At 43.3% G+C, this 16,039-nt stretch overlaps 1 protein-coding gene across 1 annotated transcript in view; it reads left to right on the plus strand.

Annotated features, from left to right (window-relative positions):
* The window catches only part of NUDCD1 (NudC domain containing 1), a 124,741-nt gene that overhangs the window by 14,416 nt on the left and 94,286 nt on the right, over window positions 1-16,039 (plus strand). The window contains exon 2 of the mRNA XM_054017854.1: window positions 128-282. Coding sequence (XP_053873829.1) covers window positions 128-282 — 155 coding nt within the window. The remainder of the gene's footprint in view (window positions 1-127; window positions 283-16,039) is intronic.

Below are 16,039 nucleotides of genomic sequence, written 5' to 3' on the forward strand. Positions count from 1 at the left end.
ATCCTTAAGCTTTCAGCACAAATTTGGAAGGCAAGCCACCCAACTACAAGGTCAAAAGGCTAATAGTGCAATATGATTAACTGCATTTTCTAGTTGTTAAAATAGTCTTTCTGGCTTTATTTTTCAGCTGTAGCAGAAGTGAAACTTCGAGATGATCAGTATACCCTGGACCACATGCGCGCCTTTGGCATGTATAATTACCTACATCTTGATTCTTGGTACCAGGATAATGTCTACTATGTTGATCAACTTGGAAGGGTTATGAATTTATCAGTGACTCTGGTAAGAATGACATTTATTTTAAATCAATGAAAGAGGTGTGGTGGGACAAGAGGAACAGAAAATGAATAGTATGCAAGCACAAAAAACTGAAGAAGGGAAAATCCGAGGAGGAGTGTAGAAAGCGGGGGGGCAGGGAGGGGGTATCTATAAGGGAAGTTGAGAGGGAGTTCTATGGCCTTTGTTATACCAGAGGTCAGACTAGATAACCACCCCTGGTCCCTTCTGATCTTGGTATCTATGACTTGGAGAAAGAGAGAAGGGTGCAAGGTAGGGTGTGGGGTTTGAAACAAAAACCAAGGCAGTGATGGGTTTCAGTACTGTTTTCTCCCAGCTCTTCCTTTTCTGAAAAGTGTCCTACTTTATTTTCATTCTGAAAGGGGAAGAGGAGGGTGAAGGGAAGAAAAAAGTGGGCACCCTTTTCTAGTTGGCAAAATGGTCCTCCTTAATTCTCCTTGACACGTTCTTTTTTTAATCTGAAAATCTCTTCACTGTATAAGCATAAGAAGAGAGGTTGTGAGAGGTGGGAGTTAGTGACAAGGGCAAAAACTTACTTTGGGCCAAGTAGATGGGTGAAGGACCTTTGGGTTCACTCAGTGGAATCTGAGTAAATTAGACCAGTGGTTTTCAAACTTTTTTTATGGGGACCCAGTTGAAGAAAATTTTTGATGTCCGTGATCCAATGGAGCTGGGAATGAGGGGTTCAGGGTGTGGAAGGGAGTCAGAGCTCTGGGCTGGAGGTGCAGGCTCTGGGGTGGGGCCAGGAATGAGGGAGTTGGGATGCAGGAAGGGGTTCCAGGTTTTGGGGGCGGGGGGAGACTGAGGGCTGGGGCACGGAATTGGGGCATGGGGTTGGGGCACAGACTTACCTCCGGCAGCTCCCAGTTAGCAACGCAGCCAGAGTGCAGAGGCAGCCTTCCCGCCTGCCCTGGCACCCCGGACCGTGCTGCACACCAGAAGCGGCCAGCAGCAGGTCAGGCTCCTATGCGGAGGTGCGCAAGCATCTTCACGCAACTCTCGCTTGCAGGCACTGCCCCCCCACCCAGTTCCCATTGGCCGGTTCCTGGCCAGTGGGAGTGCAGAGCCAGTGCTCGGGGTGGGGGCAGCACGCGGCGCCCTGTGGCCCCCCGCCTAGAAGCTAGACCCACTGCTGGCCACTTCCGGGACGCAGTGCAGTATCAGGTAGGGACTAGCCTGCCTTAGCTGGGTAGCTCCACTGATGGGACTTTTAATGTCCCGGTTGGCGGCACTGACCAGAGCGACCCAGTGTCTGACGTGCTGGGACCCAGTACTGGGTCACGACCTGAACTTTGAAAAATGCTGAATTTGGCTAAACAAGAAAAGATGGTGGTTCTGTGATTTTATATCCGCATTCTCCAGTAGTAAAATCTATGCTATATTTTGAGGCTGTTTTATTTGGATTCAACAATTTCCATTATACGGTAATTCTGTATTCTGCAAGGGAAAACACTACCTGGACACAATGTTTCTGATACATGTCTGGTATTGTACTTAACAATAATTGTAATAAGCAGACATTGGGATTTATGGGGAATAGGAGAACATGTTACTGGTGATACTAAAATGGCATTTACAAAGTTAATATTTTTAGCTTTGGACATGCCCATGCCATGTGAAGTAAGTCTATATCTCTGACAACTGAGGCTTATGTTTAATCGGACAACCTTTACAGGTAGTGTGTGAGAACATGGCTGAAAATTTGTGACTTGGTGTTAAATTGATGTTTTGATTGACTCAGCACTTTTCACTTGTCAATATGGATTTAAACATTTTCTTTTGGTTAGATAAACACTTTGTTCATAATTGCATCTAGTTGTGAATTTAAACAGCAGTGCCTCATGCATATTCTTGATTAACATTTTAGGGTCGGAGGCAAAATAAAATGCTGATAGATCATTCACATAAATCTTTCGCTACCAGAGAAAATCTTAGGGCTGCTAATTCTGTTTTCAAAACAGTGGTAAATTTATATAACATGTCAGTGGAATTGTGGAACATTGTTACAGCTTGAGGATTATAGAGACTATAAGCCTATAAAATACCAATTTGTCGTTTACTATTACTTTCCTGTTCCTTTCTCATATCAGTGTTTTGGTGGAGACCTCCTTATTGAAATATGGAGTTTTTCCTAGGCTATGTTTGGGTTAGAAATGAAGGCTGTTAGAGATTTTAGGAGGTGGGAAGGGATATCTGTAATCACTTAATTATAATTCTTGTAGATGTTTAAGATCAGTGATGATTACATATACTTTCCAATTTACCTTGATGGAAAGCAAGTTGGCTGCAATGATGAGGTTGAAGAGTGGCATTGTTAGAGACAAAAATGGAGGGGAATCCTTAGGTGACTCAAAAAAGGGGATGAGGAAGGAGATGGTCTGTCTTACCAAAAGGTTACCCAGCTACCCTATTTCGCCTATTTTCCTTCAAATGGCCTAGATAACTTGCATATTGCTTTGTCACCTTAACTTTTAGATACACAATCTTCTGCATAGTTGCTTTCAGGACCATGCAGTCTTTTCATACTGTTATCTCTGAACTCTACAGAACTTGGTTTAACCCTGCTGTCATGTATTTAAGCCATAATTACACTTAGTGGCGTTGCTGGCCCTGAGGGGGCAACAGTGTTAGTTGCCCGGTGTGTGCCGCACCAATAGACACACCAGGGTGGAGAAGCAAACCAAATTTATTCGAGATCTCGAAAAGGCACTCAGGAGACCAGCATGTCTCAAATCAGAAGCGCAGCAAATACAAGCAAGTTTTCCCTTTTTATATTCCAAGCTGTTTTGAGTAAGCCTTTTGTTCTGGTTTCTCCCTACCCCTCCCGTCCCAAGCAGTTACAGCAGGTACACATTGTGGCTTGTTAGAAAATTTCCCATTCGCATGCTTATCTTCGACCTTGCAAGCTAAGACGTAGCAGGCTTCTCCCTCCCACTTTTCCCCCTCGTTATCACTACTGCTTCTGCTAGTGTGTGAGCGAAACTGCAGCTGTCTGCTAAAAAAGCTGACCGTTACATATTCTGCTTCAGCATTAGGCTGCTACCATGGAGGCTGGTAAAAGTTCACAAGATGGAGTTACTGTGGCTCACTTAGACCCAGAGCAGGGGAGTTTCATTGGCACTTATGGCCTTCCACTTCCCCAAGTTACCTGGTAGCTATGCCTAGTGACGTCAACAGTGGCAGTAATGAGATATCTAACCTTTTAAGATTGAGAATGCAGGTCTCCATGGCTATGCTAATCCATTTCAGTAATTGGACTGCAAAACAAATCTGTGGGCTGAAGGAAACAACCACTGAGAAATTAAGTGGGTCCACAGTGGCAGTTCATGGTTAAGAGGGTTGCTCATTCCATTTAGGACTTGGAATTGGAGCATTTTAGTATGTGGATGGGTTGAGGCTCCCCTCTTTCTTGAGTTAAAAGTGTTTACCCAAAGCTGCTGGGCATAGTAGGGCTTTCTGGGAAGAGTAACACTTTATAAGCTACTTTCCCCTCATAAGGTGAGGCTGTCGAAAGAGTTGACGGTCTCTCCTAGAGATACAGAAACTTTACCTCTGGGTTTTGGACTTCCCCAAATCTCAGGGGACAGTCAGTATTCCCAGCAGAAATGTCTGGGAGAAAGAAACCTGTCCAACGGAAGCATTTGTGAAGAGTGGGTTTGCAACAGGGCCAATTATTTGTAGTTTTACTGTATTATAGGGCTGAGAAAGGAAGGGTTTTATGGATCCCATCACACTGAAGTCTAACTTTTCATTTGTTAAAAATAGTGAAATACTCTATCCAACTATAATTTTTTTTGAGCATTTAATTAAGAACATAATTGCCCACTTCATAAGAGACAGTAGTTGGCATCTGTCATATGCAGTTAACTGAAATCATATGGATATTCTTTCATAGTACAATTCACTCTACAGAAATCCCTTGGCAACGAATAGGGAAATATCACGACTCATTAATATCCTCCCATAAGTGTGTTTTTGTTTTGTTGTTTTTTTGTTCTGTTAAAGTCTGTGATTTACTTGTCACATCCTCATATTCTAAGCAGAGAAATCACTTGTTTCATGACTGTTTTGTTTGAGGTGGAAAGAGAACTTTTTAAAGGTATGAAATTAATTTGTATACAGAAACTTCAATAAGATCACTCACTATGAGCATGCTTCACCGCTCATATCTATCAAATGTATATCTATACAAGCAGGACCAGCTCCAGGCACCAGCTTACCAAGCAGGTGCTTGGGGCGGCCATTTCGGAGAGGGGAAGCACGTCCAGCTGTTCGGCAGCAATTTGGCGGACGGTCCCTCACTCCTGCTCCGAGCGAAGGACCTTCTGCCGAATTGCCGCCGCAGATCGCGATTGTGGCTTTTTTGTTTGTTCGTTTGGCTGCTTGGGGCGGCCAAAACCCTGGAGCCGGCCCTGTATACAAGATCTAGTTTCCAGCCAGTGATACTATTTAACTACATGATATAAATGAGTATCACCATTGACTTAAGTGGCAATATCTATCAAAATAAAAAGTGAAATGAAGAACAAATATAGATTCTTTTTCCAAGGGGCTAGATCTTGTGTCCATCCTTCATTACTTATCAGATTTTTAAAAAAGCAGGTAAATACCTTCTCTTCTGCTAGGGTCTACGAGATATCTACTTCTGTAGCAACTTTCCTCTGAGGATCAAAGTGCTTTACATACATCTGCAAATGTGATGTAAATAACTATTATAACTAGCTTACCGAAGATGCCATCCACAAATGCAGAGATGAGTACAAGGAAGTCTTTGCCACTTTTTCAGATAACAAACATAAAATGAAAAAGATGAGAGATTATGTGCAATTGTTCTAAACTGCAGTATGGTGTTCAGAACACTATTTAAATCTAGTTGAGAAAGAAGTAATATTATCTTAGCCAAAAGCAGTGTAGAAGTGTAAAAATTCTTCCACTACAACATTCAGCCTCATGGTGGTTAAATGAAAGGAGGACTGATGCCTCAGTTTCTCAGTTACATTTAGTGGAACTCTTGAGAATATTGTGCTTCTACATTTGCATCCAAGTATCATATGTTGAAATTTGCATTGAGGTTGAGAAGAACTTCATGTAAAATGCATATTCTATTTTGATCAACTTAACTGTGTGGGGCATTGTAGGGTGCTGTGAGCCCTGTGCGGGACTTGCAACTGGAGGCCTTCCAAGCTGCCAGGGGCCAATAGCTTGAGCTGTGAGCCATGCTCAGGGCTCATAGCTGGAGGCTCCCCCGCTGCCAGGGGCTGACAGCCAAGAGGCAAAGTAAGTAATACAGTGTCTACAAAGATACTACATCGACCCAAGAGCTACACCTCTTGTGGAGGTGGAGTTATTAGATTGGCGTAGTGGGTGACTTAAATCGGTGGGAGCAACGTTGTAGTGTATGGAGTTAGGTTGACGTAACCTGTAGTGTAGACCAGGTCTTATTCAGAAGTAAATTGATTTTAGTTCTTCTTTGAGTGGTTGCAGATGTGTATTCCACTCAGGTGTATGATTGTCTAGTGCACAGGGAGCTGGAGACATTTTTCTTGTAACTGGATCTGTTGGGGTGGCATGCATGCCCTATAGGCCTTGTGGCTCCTCTCAAAGCTATATAAGGTTGGCACTGCCCTGACCCCTCTCCCTACAGCTCCTTACCACCTGCAGCCTGAATCAGAAATCCCTGTGTTGGTTTTCTCCTCATGGCTTTTCTTCTGCATCATCGTTTGTGGCTCAGACCTTAGTAGTGTAAATTAGCAGCAGATAATAGTTGTAGTGTAGTTTTAGTACAGTGTTAATTAGTCTTATGTTCTGTTTAGAGTTCATAGTTTGTGCTGCACACCACTGTAGGTTAAGCAGCACTCCATGGACTTCAAACATTGCCCATCATGTGGGCTGTGACCTGCTGCTTATTGTGCCTTGGCAAAGGCCATGTTAAAGAAAAGTGTTATATCATTCTTTTCTTAAAAGAACTCAGGTTGCCCGAGACCTTCACTGAGGCTGCTTCAGCATTGGGACTTCTTCAGACTGTTCGGTCTATTGTCCTCAGACATTCTCCACCTCTGTCAGAACAGACCCCTGGACTCTGATTCCCTCTTCAAGAAGGGGAATGGTTGTGCATTGCCTCTGAATGTCCATTGTTCAGAGGACTCCTAAAACAGTCCAGAGATGCCTGAGTTTGGAGAGGGATTTGTCCTCCTCTTCATATAGAACAGGGTCTCAGCATCAGCAAGACTCAGGTTTCCAGGGTAGAGCTTGGGTGCCAACCCCTGTCTCTGCAGTACCAAGACAGGAGGATCCTGGCACCATAGTGTCATCTCTGAAACCATCTGCAGGGTGGTTGTTGACTGGGTACCTATGGATACCATGGCAGCACCATTACTTTTGGTGCAGTTGACCATACCAGCTTACATGGCAGCATCAGACTTGCTTTCTGTCTGTATCAGCATTGGCATCGGGCTGGTACCAGCCTACTCCAGGTGCTTCATCCTCTTCAGCTTTGGGACAGATTGCCTTCAGCTGTTACCATTGCAGAAACAGGCACCATCCGCGGCTCCTGTGCCAACTGGGCAGGTATTGCCCTGGCCCCACACCGCTCCTGGAAGCGGCCAGCACTGTGTCCCTGCGGCCCCTGGGGAAGGGAGGGGCAGAGGGCTCCGCGCACCGAAGGGTACCTCCACCGAGGCTCCCATTGGCCGCAGTTCCCTGTTCCCAGCCAATGGGAGCCGTGAGGGCGGTGCCTGCAGGCAAGGGCAGTGCATGGAGCTCTCTGCCCCCCGTCTTTCTCCAGGGGCTGCAGGGACGTGGTGCTGGCCACTTCCAGGAGCAGTATGGGGCCAGGGCAGGCAGGGAGCCTGCCTTAGCCCCATGACGCCACGGGGGTGGCAATCCCGCGGGCCAGATCCAAAGCCCTGAAGTTTGCCCACCCCTGACCTAGATGGAGCTACTGTAAAGTTGGTGCATAACTGGTTGGAAAAAACATTCCTAGAGAGTAGTTATCAGTCGTTCACAGTCAAGATGAAAGGGAATATCAAGTGAGATCCTGCAGGGATCAGTTCTGGGTCTGATTCTGTTCAATATCATATCTTCACCAATGTTTTAGATAATGGCATGGAGAGTACACTTACTAAGTTTGCAGATGATACCAATCTGGGAGGGGTTGCAAGTGCTTTGGAGGATAGGATTATAATTCAAAAAGACCTGGACAAGCTGGAGAAAGGGTCTGAAGTAAATAGGATGAAATTCAATAAGGACAAATGCAAAGTACTCCACTTAGGAAGGAACTATCAGTTGCACACATACAAAATGGGAAACGACTGCCTAGGAAGGAGTACTGCAGAAAGGGATCTGGGGGTCATAGTCATGAGTCAGTGTAACACTTGCAAAAAAAAGCTAACATCGTTCTGGGATGAATCAGCAGGAGTGTTGTAAGCAAGACACGAGAAGTAATTCTTGCGCTATACTCTGCGCTGATTAGGCCTCACCTGGAGTATTGTGTCCAGTTCTGGGCACCACGTTTCAGGAAAGATGTGGACAAACTGGAGAGAGTCCAGAGAAGAGCAACACAAATGATTAAAAAAAAAAAAATCTAGAAAACATGAACTACAAGGGAAGATTAAAAATATTGGGTTTGTTTAGTCTGGAAAAGAGAAGACTGAGGGGAGACATGAAAATTGTTTTTATCAAGTACCTAATTTTTTTTACAAGGAGGAGGGAGAAAAATTGTTTTATTTAACCTCTGAGGATAGGATAAGAAGCAACGGGCTTAAATTGCAACAAGGGCAATTTAGGTTGGACAAAAACTTCCTAACTACCAGGGTAGTGATCACTGGAATAAATTGCCTAGGGAGGTTGTGGAATCTCACTGGATATTTTTAAGAGCAGGTTAGACAAGGATGGTCAGGAATGGTCTAAATAATACTTAGTCCTGCTATGAGTGCAGGAAATTGGACTAAAAGACCTCTTGAGATCCCTTCCAGTCCTACAGTTCTATGATTTTTTTTTTTTTTAAAGTAAGTTTCTGGTCCCCATTGATGTGGAGAAAAGCTGGAAAATGTGACCAAAATTGATTGGGATTAAAATCTGGGCCTCCAACTTTGTTTGCAAAGGAGGTTTTGTGGCAGCTCATTTTGGTTAAATGCTCCTTTTAAGATAGGTACTTCCGAGTGTGAAGATTATTTTCCAGATTTTTTTGTAATCTGTTTCTTTCTTACATTAGATCTGTCAGGTACTGATTTCCCTGTTCTGGTTGTAGGAGTGAATTGTGATCTTTGGAGGACAGATTGGTGATGCGTCACAGTTCTGAAATCTGAATTTGAGACTATTTGGACATTTAGAGTTAAGTCTCACTATTTCCTGTCCTTTCAATTGGAAATTGAAAGATGTGTGGTCTCCTGTGACATAACCCTGAGCATAGCCCTGTGTCATTGCTGTATTGTTGACACTTTTATTTGAGTTGTAGGATATTACAGAGGTCAGGAAAGACTTGTTTCTCTCACATATTCATCAGTGCACAACTTGCTAGATATATTATAGGCTACTTCACCCTAAAGAAAATCCTATGTTTCAATGGAAGCTTAAAAATTAAGTCAAAATAAGGGAGCCGAAATGATTTACTTCTGCTCTTGCTTGCTCTTTCACTCTGCCCTCCAACAAGCTTTTTAAATGAGTGGCGCAGTTCAAGCGGGGTAGTGATGCACATATAGCAACTCAGTATATCACCGTTAGGGAATTAATTTGCAACTACTCAGTTACAGGCTTTCTAATTGCCTGACAGCTTTGTGTAATACACGGTCATTTCTAATCTGAATTAGAGTAGGCCCAAAAGGCAATTGAGCAATATGTTCTTACATCTGCTCATCAGCCAGTCCATTTTGCTACTGCTTATTAAAATGGTACTTACCTTAAATCCAATTTGTTTTGTATACCCACGAACATCTTGTGAATGCAGGCCTAATTTTTAATATCTGCAAGATGAGGAGTTTCAAGTACCTTCAAAAATACAGTGTGTCAAAGGCAGACAAAGCCTGGGCTTTCACAAAAAAAGTTTTGACCATTTTTAAAGACCACTCTGCATATTGTATATTTTGTGGGTTTTTTGTTTGTTTTGTTGGGGTTTTTTGATTCAAGCAGGTCAAGGAGTAGGTGGTGTGTTTTTTTTGTTTGTTTTTTTTAATAGTAGGAGTGGAAACACCCAAAGCTAACGTTTGTTTCTGTCTAGTGTGTGATATCAGAATACGTAATGGGCAAAGATGATGAGGTTCCATAAGTACATAGACATTGTTTAAATAGTGTGATTGTGACTTTAGGATCTGTAACAAGACATTTCTCATTTATCAACAGTGCACTGTTTTCTTGATCTCCTGCGGAAACTTTATACAAAAAGGGTGAATTTGGCCTTGAACACAAGTAAAATACTGGAGAAGTTGTCCTTGGTTTTCATAGGTACCATATTTCCCCAGGATTTTATGAAAGTGGATGTAGTTTCCATTGTTGCACCAGAAAATATTTTGGTGGCATAAGGGCTTCTCATTATGAAATGTAGTTCCCTCCACCATTTTCATTATAAAAATATGCAGGTACTCAATTGGCAGTACTTCTTTTTAAATACATTGAAATATAAAATGTGTCTCAACCAGCAGTCTACTTCAGGTTCTGTCCCTGTCCTGTTTCTCCTTCAAGTATTTTTCCAGCTCTTTTTTCCTCAGTTTTTTTTACTTCCAGTTGTCTCCTTATTACGTTTCAGTTCTTCCTTAATTCTTGATTAATTTCTTTGATTCTATGTTGCTTACTTAGAAATTCTACATCAGCGCAGCTGGTGAAGATGCTCTATGCCGAAAGGAGAGAGTTCTCCCGTCGGTATAATGACTCAACCTGCATGAGAGACGGAAGCTATGTCTGCAGGCGAGCATCTCCCTCCAACTTAGTGTTTGTGTGGACAGTGCTTAGGTTGCTGTAATTTGCATTACAGGAGTGGCTTCTTCATACCTCTGAGCGACATAAGTTATATCAACATAAGTGGTAGTGTAGACCTGCTTTTAGTTGGATCTCCGGAATCTTTGTTTTTTCTCATGTTCCTCTTTGGTTTCTCGGCTCTTTAGAGCTAAGATCATGTGTTGTATTTTACTTCCTCCTTTTCTTTGGTCTTTTTTCCTTTCCTATCTGCAGTATAGGATGTAGCTAGAATAATGCCTCGTTTGAAGTGAAGCTGCTGTGATAAAACACCAATAATTGTCTAACACTTCACAGACTGTTATATTTTTAATGACTACTGAATCAGGGCTGTCATACCATTGGGTGTTTTGGGGAGTTCAGCTTTGACTCAATGTGAGACTAATGATCTGCAAAAGATTTTTAAAAGGATCTTCTGGTTGTTGTTTTTTATGATGTCTAAAAGTGAACGCAGGGGGAAGGGTTTAAGGTTTTTCTGGATTTTTAGCTTAGAACAGCGGTTCTCAAACTGGGGGTCAGGATCCCAAAGTGGGTTGCAACCCCATTTTAATGAGGTCGCCAGGGCTGGCTTAGACTTGCTGGGGCCTGGGGCCAAAGCGGAAACCCAGGGTGGTAGCCGAAGCCCGATCCCCACCACCCAGGGCCATAGTCCAAGGGTTTCAGCCCTGGGGGGGTGGGACTCCGATTACAGGCCCCCTGCCTGAGACTGAAGACCTTGGGCTTCTGCTTTGGCTCCGCCACCTGCGGCGGTGGGTCTCAGGTGGGCTCACGCTTCAGTGCCCGCCCTCCTGGGGTCGCGTAGTAATTTTTATGTCCGGGGGGGGGTGGGGGTGGGTCTCGGTGCAGTGAAGTTTGAGAACCCCTATCTTAAAAGTATCAGGAATGTGAAGTCTGGTTTTCCTTGGTTTTGTTGGAGGATCTCTAATGGGGCTCAGTTCATGCATATTGTGTAAACTCACACATTAATGGAAGGGGTGAGGAGGTGTTCCACGAAGAAACCATTTATATAATGTTAATCAGTCACTGGAGTTTTAGCTATTAAACTAAAAAACACAAATACTCCAAAGCAGAATTTTAAATATAAAAAACTTTTCTGTCTTGATTGTTTGATATCTCTGAATTCTTTTGGTGTCATAGTTTCACTAGCTCTACCTTCACTAGTCTTTCAAAATGTAAAAGACTTTAATTCCTAGGCTGTGTCTTTATAAGGAGAAAAAAAGTGTGCTCTTAACTTGGCCTGATCTTTAACTCGTGAAAACTACAAACTGTCTGGTCTTCATTTTAGGATTTCTACCTCCAGTTAGCTAAAAATACATCTCTTTTTCATAATCAGCACAAAGCCCTACTAGTTTTTTAAAAAAACTCCCTTTAGTTAAGAGATTCTGGATGCCCTCTGTAAACCCATAAGGAAGCAAAAAAGGACACAAGCCAAATATTCTCTTACCCTCCTTGTACATTCTCCCTTGAGAGGTTTTTAGCCCAATACAACTTTGTGTTTACCATGTATTATGTTTTGCTTATAAGATTAATTTGAAAGAGCTGTTACCTTGATTAACACAGTAAGAGTATAATGTGTTTACACTTACTGTGAGCAGTGGTGATTGCCAACTATATGTTGGTTTTAATTAGGGCTGTCAATCGCAGTTAAGTCATGTGTTTAACAAAACTTAATCATGATTAATTGCACTTAACAATAGAATATCAATTGAAATTTATTAAATATTTTTGGATGTTTTTCTACATTTTCAATATTGATTTCAATTACAACACAGAATACAAAGTGTATAGTGATCCCTTTATATTATTTTTTATTACAAATATATGCACTGTAAAAATGATTGTATTTTTCAATTCACCTCATACAAGTACTATAGTGCAATCTCTTTATTGTGAAAATGTAACTTACAAATGCAGAGTTTTTTGTTACATAACTGCACTCAAACAAAACAGTGTAAACTTTAGAGCCTACAAGTCCACTCAATCCTACATCTTATTCTACCAATCGCTAAGACAAACAAGTTTGTTTACATTGATGGGAAATGCTGCTGCTTCTTATTTACAATGTCACCTGAAAGTGAGAACCTGGCGTTCGCATGGCACTTTTGTAGTCGGCGTTTCAAGGTAGTTACATGCCAGATATGCTAAACATTCAAATGTCCCTTTCATGCTTCGGCCACCATTCCAGAGGAAATGCTTCCATGCTGATGATGCTTGTTTAAAAAAAAAAAAAAAAGCGTCAATTAAATTTGTGACTGTACTCCTTGGGGAGTCTCCTGCTCTGTTTAACCCACATTCTGCATATATTTTCATGTTATAGCAGTCTCGGATGATGACCCAACACATGTTCATTTTAAGAACATTTTCACGGCAGATTTGACAAAATGCAAAGAAGTTACCAATGTGATATTTCTAAAAATAGCTACAGCACTCGATCTAAGGTTTAAGAATCTGAAGTGCCGTCCAAAATCTGAGATGGATGAGGTGTGGAGCATGCTTTTAGAAGTCTTAAGAGCAACAGTCTGATGCAGAAACTACAGAACTCAAACCACCAAAAATGAAAATCAACCTTCTGCTGGTGTCCTCTGATTCAGATGGTGAAAATGAACATGTCAGTCTGCACTGCTTTGGATTGTTATCAAGCAGAACCCATCATCAACATGGAAACGTCCTCTGGAATGATGGTTGAAGCATGAAGGGACATATGAATCTTTAGGGCATCTGGCACGTAAATATCTTGCAATGCCAGTTACAATAGTCCCATGCGAACGCCTGTTCTCACTTTCAGGTGACATTGTAAACAAGAAGCAGGCAGCATTATCTCCTGCAAATTTTAACCAACCTTGTTTGTCTGAGGGTACATCAACACTACCCGCCAGATCGGCGGGTAGTGATTGATCTATCGGGGATCGATTTTATCGTGTCTAGTGTAGACATGATAAATCGATCCCCGATCGCTCTTCCGTCGACTCCGGAACTCCACCATGGACTGAGTGGACTTGTAGGCTCTAAAGTTGTACATTTTTACTTTTGAATGCAGTTTTTTTGTACATAAGTCTACATTTGTAAGTTCAGCTTTCACTACAGTACTTGTATGAGGTGAATTGAAAAATACAATTTTTGTATAGTGCAAATATTTGTAATAAATATAAAGTGAGCACTGTATACTTTGTATTCTGTGTTGTAATTGAAATATATTTGAAAATGGAGTAAACATCCAAAAATATTTTAAAATAAATGGTATTCTATTGTTGTTTAACAGCGTGATTAATCGCGATACATTTTTTTAATCACTTGACAGCCAGCCCTAATTTTAATGTGCATTTTTATGGGATTATATAGAGGCTGCGCTGCAAATTAAAACATTTATATGTGATGTTTTTCCAGCTAGCTGTTTTTATAATTGAATTAAAATTAATGAGACTACATTAGTAAGGTAGTATGAAGCTCTATCTAATCTGCTGTTTGTGATAGGTAGATATATGCAGTCTCACGGCGTAGCTGGCAACTTTGTATTTAGTTATTACTTGTTGGTATCAGTTAATACAACAGTAGCACAGCTATGTGTAACTGCTGCTTGTTTTCAAACAGTTTCTAGGACTCCTTTGGAGAACTTTCCTCGTTGCTGGGCGAAAAAATACCTGTTAGTGTAGTTTAATATGAAAACTATAATGCTCATGAGAGTGAGGTAGCCACAGTTCAAGCTTTTCTCTTGCCCCAGTATTGCAGCTCATTCATACCAACACTACAGATAATCCATGCCTTAAGCCAGGGGTCTCAAACTCAGATGACCCTGAGGGCCACGTGAGGACTAGTGCATTGGCCCGAGGGCTGCATCACTGACACCCCCCCCCCCACTGCCCCTGCCCCATTCCAATCCCTTCTCTGAAGTCCCCACCTCAACGCTGCCCCCAGGGGGTGCAGAAAGGGTGCAGGGTGCAGCGGGGGCTGAGGGCAGGGAGTTGAGGTGCAGGAGGTGTGCAGGGTGCTCAGGGCAGGGGGTCGGGGTGTGGGATGTGGCAGGGGGCTCAGGGCAGGGAGTTGGGGGTGCAGGAGGGGTTCAGGGTGTGAGCACCAGCCTGGTGCCGCTTACCTAGAGCAGCTCCGGGGTGGCAACGGCGCTCACTGGGGCCAGGGCAGGCTCCCTGGCTGTCTTGGCCCCCGGCTCCGCGCTGCTCTGTTCCAGGAAGCAGCTGGAACAGTGTCCCTACAGCCCCTAGGGGAGGGGGAGAGGGAGGGAGTTGGGGTTCCCTGCTTGTGCTGCTCTTGCCGTTCATCCAGGTACCTCCCACGAAGCTCCCATTGGCCACGGTTCCCTGTTCCCGGCCAACGGGAGCTGTGGGGGGCGGTGCCTGGAAGGAGGCAATGCCAGAGCCCTCTGCCTCCTCCGACCCCGACCCAAAGGGTCGTGCTGACGGCTGCTTCAGAGAGCAGCGCGAGGCTCGCAGCGTCAGGAGGCAATCCCACTGGTAGGCAGAGGGGCGGAGGAGTGCGGGAAGCGGCGGGTGGGGGAGGGGGGCGCGGGGAGCTTGGCGGGCCACACACAAGAGCCCCGTGGACCGCACGTGGCCCATGGGCCACGTGTTTGAGACCCCTGCCTTAAGCATCACTGCTAATTGAGTGAAAAAATCTTCCGTCAAAGATGCATGTCAGATCCAGACTCTCTGTTCTTAGTCACAGATCTCCAGCTAGGGATATGAAAACATTTTGGAGGCAACATCTGAGGTATGGATCTGAGAAGTTTGTCCTTGAAGCTTGTTGAACTGTATGTGAGCTGAGACTAATGAAAGGTTCCTTCTTGCTCTCTCCTACTGTTGCTCTTTTTTCTTCACAGCTCTTTTGCTTCCAAATCAACCCCTCCAATCACCGACCCACCCTCCCCTTTTGTGAAGTGATCACATCTGTTCTCCTTGCAAATCTGTCCCAACTTCTTTGCACCCTGTTAACGTCTTCCATGCTGTTCTAGTGTAGGGATGCCAGATTAAAATTTAAAATGAGATGTGGGCTTCCACTCCACACTACGGTGAGGACTGAAGAGTCTGACTTGAAGTGCAGCACCATTTTTCATCAGATGGGTCACCCCACTCCCATTTGTCCTACAATTTCTTCTCCTCCTTTCCCAGGGGCTTGCTGCCTTCACTACCTGCACCATAGTGATATGGTCTGTTTTTTTTATTATGGTAGCCCCTATTTATGAAGTTTATACAAAAATAAAATGTTTAAAGATCAGGGTCCTGTTGTGCTAGGCACTGTACTAACAAAAAACAAAGACTGTCTGCCTGAGAGGATTTACAATCCAGTTTTCTGATATGAAACAGTCATTGGGCTCAGACAGAACTGGCGGGTAGAGTTGAGAGGATAAGGTAACAATAAAAAAGTGGAAGTCTTGACTCACATGTTGCCTAATCAGAATTGGTGTCTTGTTAATAGTACTATTAACCTCTGATTGCTCTTCTCCCACAGCCTCCCAACACATACACCTTACTTCCTTTTCCTTCCAAACGTAAGCACAATGCTCCTTAACAAGAATATACCCTACCTTAATTGCCTGTTCCTGGATAGATCACTGCCTCTTGGACCTGTAGATTGCATATCCGTAGGGCTTTGTCAGCAATATGGTACTGATCTTATATAGTGCAAGGACTCCTAATCATCTGGACATCTTTAAGACTGTATGCTTTTGGGGGGGCGGGTACTGTCTAACTGTGCATCTTTCACTGGCAAACAATGTTGTCACAGTATTTCTCATTTGTTATTAACAGTTGACTATGCCACGTTGTCCCTTTTCCATGGCCACATT

This window comes from Malaclemys terrapin, chromosome 2 (assembly GCF_027887155.1).
Source record: "Malaclemys terrapin pileata isolate rMalTer1 chromosome 2, rMalTer1.hap1, whole genome shotgun sequence".
NCBI lineage: Eukaryota > Metazoa > Chordata > Testudines > Emydidae > Malaclemys > Malaclemys terrapin.